Raw genomic sequence first — 15,703 nt, 5'->3', positions numbered from 1 at the left:
TTTTTCCGGGGTCCGGCCCCCTCCGGGCGGTCCCCCCCCCCCTTATCCCCCCCCCCCCCCCCCCCCCCACTCACGCCTTCGAATGCTGAATCTTATCCACCCTCACCTCGTCCCCCACCAGCTCGTACACGTACGCCGTGACTCGGCTCCCGTCCACGTCCATGAGCACGAACGACGGCCGCGCGTCTCGCCCCGGCTGACGAGGGTCGACGGTCCGTGCGAGCGATGATGTCGGGGTGGAGTTGAAAGGCGTCAGAGGCGGAGTTGAAAGGCGTCGAGGTGTGTCGTCGGGATCGAAAGCGAGGGGTGATTGGCGGAGAGATGCGCCGGGAGAGAAAGTCCTTAAGGAATGAAGTTCACAACGCGAACGCGGTCGTATGGGGACCGGTGTGGAAATAGAATATGAACGCGCCTCCGCGCCCCCCCCCGGCGCGCCCGTCGCGCTCCCTGGGTTGATCAACAGCCGCCCCTCGTGCTCGTGCGCCTTGAACTGGTGCGTGTGCCCGGTGACCAGGATGTCCACGCACATCTCCCGCGCGCAGTGCGCGAGCGCGTCGACGTCCCCCCACGGGATGAGCTGGTGTCCGTGCGTGAGTCCGATCTTAGGGCCGTTCCATACGAGCGATGATATCGGGGTGGAGTTCAAAGGCGTCAGATGGAGTTGAAAGGCGTCGTGGGCGGGGATTGAAAGCGAGGGACCCTGGGCGGAGAGAGACGACGGCAAAAGTCCTTAAGGATCGGCGTTCACCACGCCAACGCGGTCGTACGGGGACCAGTGTACAACAGAACGCGCCTTAAAGTCGCCCACGACCGTGACGATGCGCTCCGGGCGCGACGCCGCGCTCTCGTCGTCGCGCGCGCCCTTGACGACGACGACGTCGTGGCATATCGCGCGCAGGTAGTCGTACGTCTCTCTGTCGCACAGGTCGCCCGTGCACAGGACGTGCTGGATCTTTCCCGGGACGAGCAGGGATCGGAACTTGGCCGGGAGCGACGCGACGCGCGACGGGACGTGCAGGTCGCCGATGCAGAGGACGAGGACCATGACGATGAACGACGGCGCTCGGCGGCTTCGCTTCGCTTCGCTTCGCTTCGCTCGCCGCCGCCGCCGACCGTCGCGCGCGCGGGTCTTCCTTCCTTCCTTCCTTCTTCTTCTTCTTCGCGCGGCGCGGCGCGGCCGGCGTCGAGGACGTGCCGACGGCGCGGGGGCGAGTGACGAGGCGACGCCGCGACGGTTCGATCCGAGGACTAGAGGAGAAAGGTAACAGTAAAAAAAAAGCCAAATCGCGTCATCAGAGTGCGGTCGCGCGCGCCTCGCGAGATGGCGCCCTCGGCGAGCCGCATGGCGGCGCCGATCCCGCCGCCTTGGCGGAAGACGCACAGCGTCGCCACCGCGTACCTCCTGTGGCTCATCGGCGGGTGGTGCGGGTTGCACCACTTCTACCTCGAGCGGCACACGCAGGGCGTCCTCTGGTGCGCGCGCGCGAACCTTCGATCGAGCGATCGATCGCGATCTCGACCTCTCGCGATCGATCCCCCTCCCCGCCCCTCCCCCTCCGTCGTCGTCGTTCGCTCGAGCCATCTCATCGCTCTAAACCGATTCGCTCTCTCCACGTCTCTCGACGCAGGTCCACGTCCGGCGCGATGTTCGGGTTAGGATGGCTGCGCGACGCGGTCCGAATCCCCGAGTACGCGCGGCAGGCGAACGCGCATCCCGATCACGAGGCGCGCCACGCCGCGAAGGTGGCGTCGTCGCCCAAACCGCCGTATCAAACGTCCCGGCTTCTCGCGTGGATCATCGTCGGCGCGTGGTACTACTTCTCCGTCGGCTTCCTCGCGAGCTTCGCGATGCCGTCGTCCTACGCGTACGCCCTCGGCGCGATCGCGATGGGATGCGGCGTCTGGGGCGTCTCCTCCGCGGGACGCGTCGCGTGTTCGCTTCGAAACGTCGTCGCCGCCGCCGTCGGCGCGTCCGTCTGCGCGGGCGGGTTCGGGGTCTCGTCCATCCTCCCGGCGTTGCCGGCGGCGATGCTCGCGGCGCACCGGAGCCGGCGGTGGCGGACGGGGGACCCGCGGTGGGACGATAAGCCGATCACTTTCGGCGGCGCGGTGAGGTGCGTTCTATCTCACACCGGTCCCCATACGACCGCGTCGGCGTGGTGAACGCCGATCCTTAAGGACTTTGCCCGGCGTGTCTCTCCGCCCATGGTCCCTCGCGTTCAATCCCCGCCTTCGACGCCTTTCAACTCCCAAGTCTGACGCCTTTCAACTCCACCCCGACATTCGCTGGTATGGAACGACCCTGAGCCTCTTGGTATTGATCTGGATTTTCGCGCTCGTCACGGGCGTCTTCGCCACGAAGTGGGTCGTGGAGGAGGGCATCTTTCACAAGGACGCCGACGGGTCGTGGGATCTGAACGGCGACGAGTTCGCGCGACACGCCAAGGCGTTCTTCGAGGACGTCTTCAGCGGCTTCGGCGCGGAGATCAACTTCGGCGGAGACTCGAGTCTGAGCGTCCGAGAGGCGCGGAGGCTGTTGGGCGTGTCCGCGGGCGCGACGGAGGAAGAGATCACGAAGGCGTTCCGCAAGATGTCCATCAAGTGGCACCCGGATAAGTACAAGGGCGATAAAGACGAGGCGATGGAGATGCAGACGAAGCTGAACGAGGCGCGCGAGACGCTGATAGGTTCGCGGAAGGGGAGAGCGGGAGGCAAAGAGAGGGACGTCGAGGCGGAGGTTCGAGCCGAACGCGCGGAGGAGCGGGCGCGGCGGGCGGACGAGGTGCGTTCTATACACTGGTCCCCATACGGCCGCGTTCGCGTTGTGAACGCGATTCCTTAAAGACTTTGCCCGGCGCATCTCTCCACCCGCCCCTCGCTTTCAATCCCCGACCGCGACGCCTTTCAACTTCAACTGACGCCTTTCAACTCCACCCCGACGTCGCTTTGTATGGAACGACCCTCAGCGCGCGCGGCGGGGGTACGACGCGGAGGAGGCGAAGCGGGCGCGGAGAGAGCGTGGACGGGCGGAGAGGGAGGAGAGGGAGGAGAGGGAGGAGAGGGAGGAGAGGGAGCGAGCGGAGGCGAACGAGCGGAGGGCGCGGAAGGAGGAGCTCGCGAAGCTGGAGAAGGAGCGAAGGGCGCGGGCGGAACGCATCGAGAAGTTGAGAGCGATGAAGGCGGAACTCGAGGAGGAACTTCGCGCGAAGAGAGCCGCGGAGGCGGACGACGACGACGACGACGACGGACCGGACGAGGAGAAGCCGAAGCCAAAGCCGAAGCAGCCGAAGAAGAAGCCGCTGAAGAAGAAGAAGCGAAGCGACCCGGGCGCCTATCGCGAGTTAGAGTTGTAGACCCGCGCGATCGTCGTGAACGAATATTGTGGTGTTAAAAAAATCGAATCGAACAGTCGCTCGCGCGCTCCCCCCGCCCGCGCGCCGCTCGCTCAGCGCAGCTCCACGCCGAGCTTGGCCACCATGTCCTCCCGCACCTTATCCTGCAGCGCGTTGATCTCCTCGTCCGTCAGGCTCCTCTCCATGCTCCTGTACGTGATCCGGAAGCAGTTCGACGTCAGGCCCTTCTTTTTGTTCTCGAACTCGTCGATGAGCTTCACCTCCTCCACGAGGCTCCCGGCGACGTCGCGGACAACCTGTGGGGTGGAGTTGAAAGGCGTCAGATGGAGTTGAAAGGCAACGCGGGCGGGGATTGAAACTGAGGGACCCTGGGCGGAGAGATGCGCCGGGAAGTAAAGTCCTTAAGGATCGGCGTTCACCACGCCGACGCGGTCGTACGGGAACCAGTGTGAGATAGAACGCACCTCGCACAGGTTGTTCTCCGTGAACGACTCCGGGTTCTCCTTCGGGAGCCAGAACGAGACGTCCTTCAAGCACGGCGGGTACTTGCTGTACGGCTTGAACTTCTGCATCCCGACGCCGCCGGCGCGGAACATCCCTTCCTTGAACTGCTTCGTGAATCGCTTATCGTCGGACCAAAACAAGCGAATGTCCGGGACGTCGAAGAGCACCATCGCGAGGCGCTCCAACCCGAGCCCGAACGCCCACGCCCTCTTGTCCCCGAGCCCCGCGTCCTCCAAGATCTTCATCTCCATGACCCCGCACCCGAGCACCTCGAGCCACTCGCCCTTGAAGAAGATCTCCAGCTCGTACGACGGCTCGGTGAACGGAAAGTACGCGTCCACCCACCGCGTCTCGACGTCGCCGAACAGATGCGTCGCGAGCCCCTCGAGCGTCTCCTTCAGCTCCGCGCTCGCGAGGTCGACGGCGTCGACGCCGGCGTCCTCCCACTCCTTCGGTTCGAACACGCGGACGCCCTCCATCTGATGAAACACCGGGAAGTGCGTCGCGTCGATGGAGTCGCGGCGGTAGACGTCGCCGGTGACGAGAAATTTCCGCGCGCCGTCCTTCAACATCTCCGCCTGGTGCGCGCTCGTGTGGCACCGCAACACGGTGTCCTTGTTCACGTAGTACGTGTCGTTCGCGCTGCGAGACACGTGGTCGGGGGGCACGAGCACGGAGTCGAAGTTCGCGTGCGCGGTGACGATGGGGTACATGTCGTCGAACGTCGCGAACTCGCCTTTGCCGAACTTCTCGTCGAAGTAGTCGCCGATGACAGCCTTGATGATGCCGAGGGGATGGTCCGGGCGCTTGTGGAGCGCGTACCCCATCTTCTCGAAGATGTGGTCCGTCACGTTGTTGTCCGCGTCGCCCGTGATGACGTCTGTGGTGTTGGGGCGAGGGAGGGAGAGGTGGGGATGGCGGCGTGAGAAGGGCGCGGGAGGAGGACGGGCATATGAGGGCGACGGTCGCGGGATGGCCATCGATCGCGTCGCGCGGGTTTCGTTTCGCTTTCGTTCGGATAAGAGCGGGGTGGTCGCGACGGCGCGAGGGTCGATCGGGCGTCGGACGCGCCTTCGCGCTTGACGACGGTCGGCTCCGCGGACGCGACCGCGGCGCGGACGGTGAACGCGCGCGTCGGCGTCGCGCGGACGGCGGAGCGCGCGGCGGTCGCGCGGAGCCCGAAGCCGCTGGCGAGCCTGAGGAGGGAGACGACGGGCGGACGACGGACGCGGCGTGAGACGGCGCGTTCGATTCGCGGCGACGGCGCGTGGAACCGACGCGCGCGCGCGGCGGGGGGGTCGGGGAAGCGACGCGGGCGCGAGGGAGGGGCCGACGACGCGCCTGAGCGCGGACATGGCCATGGCCATTGTGTTCGCGTGCGGCGTGTGCGCGCGCGTGTGACGGCGAGCGCGCGGCGTGCTGCGACGCGCGCGGAGGAGACACGTCGTTCCAGTCGTCGACCGAGAGCGTTCCGCTGTGCCGCGCCGCGCGCTATTTTTTTGGCGAAGCTCCGAGAAAAAGGCACCGAGGGCGTTGCCGCCATTCATTCGCTCGTTCGTTCCCTCGTCGCGACAGCCGCCTCGGAGTGGGTTTCGCGCGCGCAGATGGCGAACGCGAAGACGACGCTCTACGTCGGTGCGCGTCGCGAACGCCCCCGCGCGCGCCTCGCACCCGCGCCGGACGTCCGATCGATCCTCTCCCTCTTCCTCCGATCGCGATCTGACGAAGATCGAAATCTTACCTCCCTCTCCTCCTCCTCCTCCTCCCCGACGCGACAGGCGGCCTCGACGAGCAAGTCACGGAGGCGTTCCTGCACGCGGCGTTCATCCCGTTCGGGGATCTCAAGGACGTGAACATCCCGCTCGATCACACGACGCAGAAGAACCGCGGGTTCGGTTTCGTCACCTTCGAGGAGAAGTACGCGCGCGCGCTCGTCGATTCGTTCGTTCGCACTTCGCTCCTCTCGCTTCATTCATCCTTCGAATGAATCCGTCCCCGCCGTCCTCTCCTCGCGGCGCCGTCGCTCCCGACCCCGCCGTGACCCCTCCCTCCCTCCCTCCCTCCCTCCCTCCGTCCATCCATCGCAGGGATGACGCGAAGGAGGCGATGGAGAACATGCACAACGCGGAGCTCTACGGCCGCGTGATTCGATGCAACTACGCCAAGCCTCAGGCCATCAAGGGCGGCGAGCAGGGGTGGTCCATGCAGCCGGTGTGGGCGGACGCGGACAAGTACCAGGAGGAGATCGCGGCCGGCGAGGAGGAGGAGGAGGAGGAGGGCGACGACCCGATGGCGGCTTTGGAGGCGAGCGTGGATTAGCGAAGAGGAAGAACCGTAGGCACGTAGCGAGCGCAGTGGAATCCGACAGAAGTCCCAACAGAAACTCGAGCGACACGGCGCGTGAACGAATCTCGCAACCCTACCACATCGATCAGATCGACCCGCGCGCCGCGGCCCGAACGCCACCGCTCGCTTTCGCCGGCGTCGTTCCGCGCACATCGCGCTCGCGACGCCACGCGCGGGGGGCTGGGCGCGCGCGCGAAGCGTCGCGAGCGAGCGTCATGGCGCCGAGCAAGGACCGCATCTCCTACTTCTACGACGCGGACGTTGGGACGTCGTACTATGGGAACAATCACCCGATGAAGCCGCATCGTCTCGCGATGACGCATCACCTCGTGCTGTCGTACGATCTGCACAAGAAGATGGAAGTCTACGTGCGCGCCCACACCCGGACACCCCCCGCGGCGTTCGCGGCTCGCTCGCGACGATCGGCGCGGCGACGCGCGTCGATCCGTCGCTCGATCGCGGGCGCGCGCGATCGATTCTCGACGTGTTTATTTATTTCCGCGTCGATCGATCGACCGACGCGACGCGATGCGGGCACCCTCCCGTCCTCCGACCACCGCCGACTGACGCGCGCTCCTTCGCCTCTTCCTCCTCTCTATCTCTCTCTCTCTCTCTCGCTCGCTCCCTCCCTCCCCCCTCGCAGCGCCCGCGTCGGTCGTACCCCGTGGAGATGTCGCAGTTCCACGCGGAAGATTACGTGGATTTCCTCTCTCGCATCACCCCAGACACGCAACAGGACCACACCGAGCAGATGCAACGGTATAACCTCGGCGAGGACTGCCCCATATTCGACGGTCTGTTTGACTTTTGCAAGCTGTACACGGGCGGGAGCATCGACGGCGCGGTGCGATTGAACCACGGCCTCAGCGACATCGCGATCAACTGGTCCGGGGGGTTACACCACGCGAAGAAGTCGGAGGCGTCCGGGTTCTGTTACATCAACGATTTAGTCCTCGCGATCCTCGAACTCCTGAAGCATCACCCGAGGGTTCTGTACATCGACATCGACATCCACCACGGCGACGGCGTGGAAGAAGCTTTTTATTTAACCGACAGAGTCATGACCGTGTCGTTCCACAAGTACGGCGACATGTTCTTCCCCGGCACCGGCGCGCTCAAAGACGTCGGCGGCGACGCGGGGAAATATTACAGCGTCAACGTCCCTCTCCTAGACGGCATGGACGACGCCGGGTTTAGGGCCATCTTCAAGTCCGTGATGCAGAAAGTCATGGACGTGTACCAGCCCGGCGCGGTCGTGCTTCAGTGCGGCGCGGACTCGCTCGCGGCGGACAGGTTAGGATGCTTCAACCTGACGTTGGACGGACACGCGGACTGCGTGAAGTTTATGAAGCGGTTCAACGTGCCTCTGCTGGTGACGGGCGGCGGCGGGTACACGAAGTCCAACGTCGCGCGGTGCTGGACGTACGAGACCGCGGCGCTTCTGGACAAGACGTTGTCCACGGACATCCCGGAGCACGATTTCTACTACGAGTACTACGCGGACGTGGGGTATAAGATGAAGGTGCAGCCGACGAATTACATCGAAAACTTGAACACGAAGACGTACCTGCAGGACGTAAAGCAGCAGGTGATGGAGAACTTGCGCGCGTTGGAGCACGCGCCGGGGGTGGGGATGCACGAGGTTCCGCCGGACTCGATGATCCCGGAGTTTGACGAGGACGAGTTGAACCCGGACGAGAGGTACGGCGGCGCGGCGGGAATGGACAAGTTGGTCTTCGGCGACGACGAATTTTACGAGGACGACAAGGACCAAGACCGGTGACGACGGATACGTGCGGTCGATACTGTACCGACCGGGGTTTTTTTGAACGCGTGGCCCCTGTTCGTCCACGTGTGCGTGATACCGTACACGTGTCCTACTAGTTCTAGTCGCTCGCGCGATCGCTCTGATTCGATCGGTCGCGATGTAATACGTACGTAAAGAATAGCAGTCTACATACGGTCGTCGCGAGCATCTCACAACCCCCAAATCATCGGCATGCACCCGACGACGGCGACGAACGACCCCCCCACCGCCCGCCACGTGACTCTCTCGCCCTTGACGTACCACCCCAACGGCAACGAGTACAGCGGCCCGACGCACATCAGCGTGCTGAACACCGCGAGCGACGGGACGCGGAACAGCGCGTAGTTGCCGAGGCCGGGGGCGAGAAACGTCGTGAAGCCCACGCCGAGTAAAACCAACGCCCACGCGTCGCGCGTCAGCGACGGCAGAAAGAACGGCGCCGTCACCTCTTTCAAAGTATCACCACCACCACCCCCGCCGCCGCCGCCCTCTTCATCATCATCGTTAACGCGCGCGTACGCGGCGTTACTGGCGTCACTCCCGCGACGCGCGACCGCGGCTCTGACGCCGGCGACGCACGCGAGCGAAACCGCCGCGAACCCGAAGCGAATGAAGTTGATCTCCCACGTGTTCATCGAAGCTCCGTGCCGCTTCGTGAGCACCGTGCCCAAAGTGTCGAAGACGACGTTCAACGCCGCGGCGGCGTACCCGCGCGACCTCGCCGCAGCCGCCGCCGAAAACGCCGTCGCGGTGGAAGCCGTCGCGTCCTCCGCGACCGCCGCCGCCGCCGACGCGCCGCCCATCTCCGGAAGCTCCACCTCCGCCGGGCCCCCCTCGCCGTCGCCGCCGTCGCCGTCGTCGCCGTCGTCCCCGCCGCCGGTCGCGTCGTCCTTCTCCAACGACACGGTCAACACCCCGATCAACGTCACCGCCATCCCCGCGATCGTCGCCGCGCTCACGGGCTCGCGCAGCACCGCGCGCGCCAAGATGAGCGCGACGAACGGCTGGAGGATGCCGACGAGGATGACGCGCCTCGCGCCGATGACGCGCAACGCGTGCAGCCACAAATTATCCCCGACGACGATGCCGAGGAGGGAGGACATCACGAGCCACGTCACCGCGGTCGGCGTCGCGCCCGCGAGCCACCCGGCGTCGACAGTCGTGAGCATTCCCATCAGTGCGAACCCGAGCGTCCCGACGGAGCACTTCACGAGGTTGAGCGCGAACGCGGTTCCCGTCCACGCCCTGCTCCACGCGAACAGCCCGATCGCGCCGAGGAGCGGCGTCGCCGCGGCCGCGAGGACGCCGACCGCGGCGTCGCCGGTCGAGGGAGACGGCATGACGCCGAGCGGGAGAAGGCTCGCGGCGGCGGCGGACGTCGCGAATCGCGAGCGCCGCGACGATCGAGGGAGACGAGGGAGACGACGGAGACGAGGGCGCGCGCGATGGAGTCGGCACCTGGCCGCCGCCCGCGACGACGACGACGACGACGACGACGACGACGACGCGACCGCGACCGCGCGCGGCGGCTCGACGCGACGGCGGCGCGTCGCTCGCGCGATCGTCGCCGCGGGCGCGGCGATGGACATGCAGCGACGCCCGCGGCGTCGCGTTGGCCGGCGTGCGGCGCGCGCGCGGCCGAACGACGACGTCGGCGACGCGGCGGGGGCGGTCGTCGACGAACTCATTTTGAAGCTGAACGTCGGCGTGTCCGACGCTTCAATGCCGGATCTGGAGCTCGCGCGTCATCACTCCGCGATGCGCGAGGGGGACTCGGACCCGGGCGGGTCGGACGACCTGCTCGTCCACCCCCTGGACCAGCACGCGCCCTCGCCGTCGCGTCACCGGCGCGTCAGCGCGAACCACGGCGGGCGTCATCACGCGCGCGCGGTCGTGGACGTCGTCAGCGGCGTCGACCGAAGAGATGCTGACGCCGTCCTGTGGCATCTCAATCGAGAGAGCCAGGCGCGACGACGCCGGACGCACGGCGCGCGACGACGCGCGACGGCGGCGTCCTCCGCGCGGCGTGATCATCATCACGACGACGACGACGTCGTCGCCGCGGAGTTCGCGGACGCGTGCGCGCGACGCGCGGAGCACGTGTGGCGCGCGCGACGACCGGATGGAGACGACAGCCTCCCGTCGGACGACCCGCGCGTCGTCGACGCGCATCACGCGTCGCGCGGCGGGGTGTACCGCGCCTCCGCGCGATTCGGCGGGAAGGCCGGGTCCTCGGAGGGCGTCGCGCCGCCGCTCCTCCGCGCGTGCCTCCGCGCGCTCCGACGCGCGTTCCTCCCGGAGGGGTACCCGCGCAGCGTCAGCTCGGATTACCTCGCGTTCCAACTCTGCGACGCCGCGCAGGGCGTGTGCTCGTACGCGCGCGGGATCTTGTGCTCGACCGCGCTGCTTCGCGGCGCCGGCGTCGGCTCGTCGACGGCGACCGCGGCGTCCGCGACCGCGCAGTTCGTGGCGAGGGACCTGACGTCGATGCTCGGCGGCGTCGCGTTCGCCGCGACGCGGGGGCGGGCCATGGACGCGGACGCGAAGCGTTGGCGGCTGTTCGCGGACGCGATGAACGACCTGGGGATGGCGATCGAGCTCGCGTCGCCGGCGGCGAGGGCGATCGCGGTGGCGGCGTTCTCGAGACTAGTCGCGGGCGGCGGCGGCGGCGGCGCGGAGAGTTTCTCCGGCGATGGCGGCGGCGGCGGGTGGTGGACGTGGCAGACCCTCGGTCGCTTCGGGGCGGTCAGCGTCAAGAACGAAGAGGGCGTCGCCGCGACGACCGCCGGTTTCGGCGGCGACTACTACTTCCTCGTCGCCGCGTGCCTCGGCGGGTTGGCGCGGTCGCTGTGCGGGGTGACGTCCCGCGCGACGCGCGCGGCGCTGACGCAGCACTTCGCGGCCGGGGACGACGCGGGAAGAAGCTTCACGCGGGGCAGAACGGGGGGCTCTACAACGGGTTCCGTCGCGGACGTCGACGCGAAGGAAGGGACGCAAGAGACCGCGGCGACGTTGATCGGTATGGGCGCGGGCGTGCTCGTGACGCGGCTCGCCGCGGACGACGCGGCGGCGATCTGGTTCTGGTTCGCTCTGCTCACCGCGCTTCACGTCTTCTTCAACGTCCGCGCGATGCGGTCGCTGCGTCTTAACACGATGAACCGCGTCGTCGTCAGGATACTGCTGCGGCGGTTCCGGTGGCACCGCGAGCGCGGCGGCGGCGGCGGCGGCGGAGGCGAGGGGCGGGGGCGCGCCTCCTCCTCCGCGTCGGAGCACCCGCACTCGTCGGACGACGACGACGACGACGCGTACGTCGGCGGGGGCGCCGGCGCCGTCGCCGCGATCGGCGAGGGCGTCATGTCCATTGCGGAGGTGTCCGCGATCGAGCCGCTGCTCCCGCGAGGGTTCCGATGGATGTTCTGGCCGTGGAGTCTGCTGACGCCGTCGTCTCTGCCGTTCACGCGGCGGCGGCGTCGCGCGCGACTCGCGGCGGGCGACGGCGAGGGCGGCGGCGTCGTCATGGGGTCGCGGCTGTCGAGCGCGTCCGACGCGCGTTCCGCGGTCGTCGTCGCGAACGCGTTGTCCGAGGCGACGGACGACGCGTACTTGATATTCCGGGAGGAGGATCTGGAGAACGCGAACGGTCGCCGGAGAACGCGGAGAATGCGAACCGGCGCGTCTCCGCCCGCCGCGCGCGTCCGCGTCGTCCTCCGACGCGGCGCGACCCCCGCGGACGAGTTGCGCGCCTACGCGCACGCGTGTTTGCTCGCGGGCGCGGCGGCGCCCGCGCCGCCGCCAGACGCGCCGCCGCCGACGCCCGCGGAGGAACGCCGTGCGTCGCGCGAGACGGAGGCGGGGATGAGCGAGGAGGAAGCCGCGCGATGGATGCGCGACGTGTACCCGTCGTTCATCGCCGGGTGCGAGGCGCGCGGATGGGACGTCGGCGCGACCGCGTCGTTGGCGTCGGAGGGCGCGCGTCTCGAGTGGGGCGCGGACGCGAGCGCGGACGCGGGGGGGAGGACGGAATGATAGTCGAGTCTACGAGTATCGCATCGCGAGTCCGGGGTTGTATCGTTCGCGATAGGTTAGTACGAAAGTACCTTCGTACCGAGTAGGAAGTGTGTAGTGGAAGTAATACGTTAGTAATAGTACAAGCAAAGAGAGGCAACGCGAAGCAACCTACAGTACACGTATAGGTCAAGTAACGCCCGCCGCGAGATGATGCGTTTCATCATCACGCACTGTAACCCTCACTCACTTCGGCGCCGGCCTGGTCAGCTTCATAAACTTCGCCCCGACGAAGTTCCCGTCGCCGTCGTACTCTCGTTCGCTCACGAGGTGCGTCTCCACCTCCCTGCACGGCGGCAGGTACACCGCGTCCCGGTCCGGTATGTGCCACCCGATCTGATACACGACGCCGCCGCCGTCCGGAAGCACCGCGCGATCGCTCCAGACGCCCTCCCTGAGCATCACGGCGGCGTCCGACAAACCGCGCCAGTCGTCGCCGCGCCAGCCGGGGCCCGACACCGTCGCCGCCGGATCCGTCGCGAGCGTCTCGCCCCACTTGTTCGGCCCGCCGCAGCTCGAGCACAGCGACGCCGCGTCGTTGAACGGCTCGTACCAGTACTCCTTCCACCCGACGATGGACTCGATCGCGCCGTCGACCGGGGATATCGTCTGGCGCAGCCGCAGCCTCGTTCGCTTCGCGTCCTCGCCCGAGCCCGTCGTGAACGCGAGCGCGTGTTCCATCACGATCGTCGTCTCCTCGCCGTCGCGCGCCGCCAGGCTCCCCGGGCCGGCGCTGTAGCTCCCGAACTCGACGCCATTCCCGCCGCCCGGCGCGTCGTCGCCCGGCGGCGCGGGCGTCACGTCGTCGAACGCCACGCGTCGCTCAATCGCGCTCTCGACCGTGCTCGCGTCCGCTTCGCAGCCCACCGTGGGTAAGAATCGGAGCTCTCTCGCGTAGATCTCCTTCGCGTCGTCGTCCGCGCGCATCGCGCACTGCGACTGCCAGTCCACGAGCTCGACGCCCCACTCCGCGAACGCGGGCGGGACGACGTTCCTCGGGAGCGCGATTGGGGTCCCGGCGGCGTCGAAGTAGACGCTGTGGCCCTCCCACTCGCCGCTCACGGCGTCGACGAACGCGGGGGAGTTTTTGCCGGCGATTGTCGCGCTGTTTTCTCCGGACGCGCGCGTCGTCGTCGTCGTCGTCGTCGACGCCGATCGCGAAGATCGCCGAGGCGCGCGGACCGAGGCGCGCGCGAAGGGCGCGGCGGTGAGAGAAGTCGTCGCCATCGGGGTGGGCGGAGCGCGGGCGGAGCGTCGCGACGCGCCGTTCGAGTGGCGCGCGTAGGTCGGCACCGCCTTATCCTCAGACAGACTGTTTCGCACCCGACCGCGAACCGCACGCGGCCGTTTCTCGGCGTCCGTGACGCCCACGCCGAGGCTCGTCTTCGGACGGCGCGACCGCGCGCGCGACGAGGCCCCGAGCGCGCGAGTCCCCGCGCGGAGACCGCGCGCACGACGCACGACGCGCGTTCGAGCGGCCGAGGGCCGACACAACGCCCACCGCAGCCCGCCCGCGCGCCGCCCGCGCCGCGCCTCGCCCTCCTCCTCCTCCTCCTCCTCTTCCCTCGCCCTCGCCCCTCTCCCGCCCCCCCCCTCCTCCTCCTCCTCCTCGACATGCCCGCCGCGCGACGACTCGCGCTGCGCCTCCTCGCGACGTGCGCGCTCGCCGCGCACGTCGCGTGCGCGGCGGCGTCGCCGACCGCGAGCGGCCGCGCGCTGCTGACGTCAGCAGCGCCGACGCCGAGCGCTCGACGCGCGCGCGCGCTGTCGTCGCTCGCGACGCTCGAGCCCTCGGACGCGTCCGCGGTCCGCGACGCGCTCGAGGCGGCGCCCGTTTCGAGGCGCGGGCTCGTCGAGGTCGCGGTGAACGCGCTGTTCGACGTCTTCGGGTTCGAAGCCGGAGGTGCGTCGTCCGCGGGCGTCCCCGTCCCCGTCCCCGTCCCCGTCCCCGTCCCGGTAGCCCGGGGTCTTCCCGCCGCTTCCGAGTCGCACCCTCGGGGAAAAGTGATTTTTGGTTTTCTGCTGGTCTTCGTTTTTCGCGATCTTCTGTCTCGCCCTCCCCCCCCCCTTTCGCCGCTGACGCCGCCGCCGCCGCTGCCGACGACCCCCGCGCAGGCGCGGTGACGTACGACCCCCTGTGCGAGTTCATCAACCCCCTGCTCGACGACGACGAGAAGCTCGACTGCGGGCAGGAGCCGTGACGATGAGCGCGAAGAAGACGCGGCACCAGAGAAGGAAGGAAGCCTCTCGAAGGTCGGAGCGTGGAGCGCGTCATTCGCGGTCCCTCGAAAAAGCAAAAGCGTCTCGCCTTGTAAATAAATATCTGAGACGCGCTCCCATCGCGCCCGTCGTCAGTCACTGTCGTCGTCGCGCTCGCCGCACTCGCGCGTCCGTCGCCCACCCCGTCATGTCGTGCGCTTCGACGTCCTCGCGCGTCCTCGCGCCGCGCGCGTCCTCGCGCGGCGTCACGACGTCGCAATGCGCGCGTCACCGTCTTCTGACGCATCATCATCTTCATCATCATCCGACGCGGAGGAATCGTCGCGCGCGCGTCCGTTCGCGCGGCGGCGACGTCCTCGCGATGGCGACGAAAGAGACCTTCGCGTCCTTCGACGAGATGATCGCCGGCTCGTCCGTCGCCGTCCTCGTCGACTTCTACGCGACGTGGTGCGGGCCGTGCCAGATCCTCAGCACTCAGGTCTTCCCCGCGGTCGCGGCGGCGGTCGGGAAGGACCAGGTGAAGCTCGTGAAGATAAACACGGAGAAGTACCCGAACGTCGCGAGTACGTACGGCGTGGAGGCTCTGCCGACGATCATCCTGTTCAAGGACGGGAAAGTCGCGGACCGGATCGAGGGGCTGCCGAACGCGCCGCAGCTGATCGAGCGCCTGAAGTACTTCCTCGCGGCGCCCGCGGCGTGAGGAGAGCGGGAAAGGCGCGGATGGCGGCATCTACTAGTTAAAAGTCTACTAACAACGCATTTTTGCGACGAGCGAGCAGAACAGAAGAAAAACGTCTCCGTCAGACGTCGTCAGTCTCTCCCTCGCAGCGCGTTCGCCTCTCGCAGCGACGCCCCGTGCCTCCGCGCGCCCTGCCTCACCCTCGCGTCCACGTCGATCTCGCCGTCCCTCGTCTCGTCCGCGCGCGTCAGCCCGCGCGCGGACGCCGAGTCCTTCGCCGCGCGCAGCGCTCGCGTCGCGTCGATCGTCGTCGCCGCCGTCGCCGCGTCCCTCGCGCCGACGGCGCTCAGCGAGGGGTCCGCGAGCGTCCTCGCGAGCGCCCTCAGGCGTTCGACGGACGCGTCGTCGTCCTCCGACGCCGCCGTCGCAGAAGACCCCGAGGGCGCGAGCACGGCGGCGGCGGCGGCGGCGGCGGCGGAGGCGGCGGCGGCGGTGGGCGGGGTGAGGGCGACGGCGTCCGCGCCCGCGGCGACGTCGGCGGGGGCGGCGGGGGCCGCGGAGGCGGCGGCGGCGGCGACGACGACGGCCGCGGCGTCGCTGTCTTCCTCCCCGAAGGTCGCCTTCGCTTCCCGCCGCTCGCGCGCGCTCACGACGACGTCGTCCAGCTCCCGCAGCGACGGCAACGTCGCGACGAGCGCCGCGCGGGTCGACGCGTCCTCGCGCGCCGCG

At 68.2% G+C, this 15,703-nt stretch overlaps 10 protein-coding genes across 10 annotated transcripts; 6 read left to right on the top strand and 4 right to left on the bottom strand.

Annotated features, from left to right (window-relative positions):
• Positions 1 to 70: 70 nt before the first annotated feature.
• On the bottom strand, positions 71 to 1,045 carry MICPUCDRAFT_59625 (uncharacterized protein; the record flags this gene model as incomplete). Its single annotated transcript, XM_003059814.1, has 2 exons — positions 71 to 700; positions 749 to 1,045. 2 exons carry the CDS (start codon positions 1,043 to 1,045, stop codon positions 71 to 73), a joined length of 927 nt encoding a protein of 308 aa, XP_003059860.1.
• Positions 1,046 to 1,308: 263 nt separating this feature from the next.
• Positions 1,309 to 3,407, top strand: MICPUCDRAFT_59624 (uncharacterized protein). The gene is made up of 4 exons (XM_003060108.1): positions 1,309 to 1,473; positions 1,629 to 2,114; positions 2,308 to 2,782; positions 2,967 to 3,407. The coding sequence occupies exons 1-4, from the start codon at positions 1,343 to 1,345 to the stop codon at positions 3,351 to 3,353; spliced, it is 1,479 nt and encodes a 492-aa protein (XP_003060154.1). The 5' UTR covers positions 1,309 to 1,342; the 3' UTR covers positions 3,354 to 3,407.
• A 38-nt stretch (positions 3,408 to 3,445) lies between these two features.
• On the bottom strand, positions 3,446 to 4,837 carry MICPUCDRAFT_18602 (uncharacterized protein; the record flags this gene model as incomplete). The annotated part of the gene is made up of 2 exons (XM_003059813.1): positions 3,446 to 3,649; positions 3,818 to 4,837. 2 exons carry the CDS (start codon positions 4,835 to 4,837, stop codon positions 3,446 to 3,448), a joined length of 1,224 nt encoding a protein of 407 aa, XP_003059859.1.
• Positions 4,838 to 5,634: 797 nt separating this feature from the next.
• MICPUCDRAFT_18327 (uncharacterized protein) lies at positions 5,635 to 6,176 on the top strand (the record flags this gene model as incomplete). The annotated part of the gene is made up of 2 exons (XM_003060107.1): positions 5,635 to 5,774; positions 5,945 to 6,176. Coding segments are annotated over 2 exons (372 nt in total), but the record flags the coding sequence as incomplete, so codon positions are not given.
• A 242-nt stretch (positions 6,177 to 6,418) lies between these two features.
• MICPUCDRAFT_34341 (histone deacetylase) lies at positions 6,419 to 8,157 on the top strand (the record flags this gene model as incomplete). The annotated part of the gene is made up of 2 exons (XM_003060106.1): positions 6,419 to 6,571; positions 6,847 to 8,157. 2 exons carry the CDS (start codon positions 6,419 to 6,421, stop codon positions 7,984 to 7,986), a joined length of 1,293 nt encoding a protein of 430 aa, XP_003060152.1. The 3' UTR covers positions 7,987 to 8,157.
• Positions 8,158 to 8,180: 23 nt separating this feature from the next.
• Positions 8,181 to 9,350, bottom strand: MICPUCDRAFT_59619 (Drug/Metabolite transporter superfamily; the record flags this gene model as incomplete). The annotated part of the gene is made up of 1 exon (XM_003059812.1): positions 8,181 to 9,350. One exon carries the CDS (start codon positions 9,348 to 9,350, stop codon positions 8,181 to 8,183), a length of 1,170 nt encoding a protein of 389 aa, XP_003059858.1.
• A 241-nt stretch (positions 9,351 to 9,591) lies between these two features.
• MICPUCDRAFT_59618 (uncharacterized protein) lies at positions 9,592 to 12,036 on the top strand (the record flags this gene model as incomplete). The annotated part of the gene is made up of 1 exon (XM_003060105.1): positions 9,592 to 12,036. The coding sequence occupies one exon, from the start codon at positions 9,592 to 9,594 to the stop codon at positions 12,034 to 12,036; it is 2,445 nt and encodes an 814-aa protein (XP_003060151.1).
• A 98-nt stretch (positions 12,037 to 12,134) lies between these two features.
• Positions 12,135 to 13,302, bottom strand: MICPUCDRAFT_59617 (uncharacterized protein; the record flags this gene model as incomplete). Its single annotated transcript, XM_003059811.1, has 1 exon — positions 12,135 to 13,302. The coding sequence occupies one exon, from the start codon at positions 13,300 to 13,302 to the stop codon at positions 12,262 to 12,264; it is 1,041 nt and encodes a 346-aa protein (XP_003059857.1). The 3' UTR covers positions 12,135 to 12,261.
• A 387-nt stretch (positions 13,303 to 13,689) lies between these two features.
• MICPUCDRAFT_59616 (uncharacterized protein) lies at positions 13,690 to 14,199 on the top strand (the record flags this gene model as incomplete). The annotated part of the gene is made up of 1 exon (XM_003060104.1): positions 13,690 to 14,199. One exon carries the CDS (start codon positions 13,690 to 13,692, stop codon positions 14,197 to 14,199), a length of 510 nt encoding a protein of 169 aa, XP_003060150.1.
• A 457-nt stretch (positions 14,200 to 14,656) lies between these two features.
• On the top strand, positions 14,657 to 14,995 carry MICPUCDRAFT_47753 (uncharacterized protein; the record flags this gene model as incomplete). Its single annotated transcript, XM_003060103.1, has 1 exon — positions 14,657 to 14,995. The coding sequence occupies one exon, from the start codon at positions 14,657 to 14,659 to the stop codon at positions 14,993 to 14,995; it is 339 nt and encodes a 112-aa protein (XP_003060149.1).
• Positions 14,996 to 15,703: the final 708 nt, after the last annotated feature.

This window comes from Micromonas pusilla (assembly GCF_000151265.4).
Source record: "Micromonas pusilla CCMP1545 genomic scaffold MICPUCscaffold_7, whole genome shotgun sequence".
Taxonomy (NCBI): Eukaryota; Viridiplantae; Chlorophyta; class Mamiellophyceae; order Mamiellales; family Mamiellaceae; genus Micromonas; species Micromonas pusilla.
The sequence above is the reverse complement of the archived record's forward strand: the minus strand, read 5'-3'. Positions and strand labels throughout refer to the sequence as shown.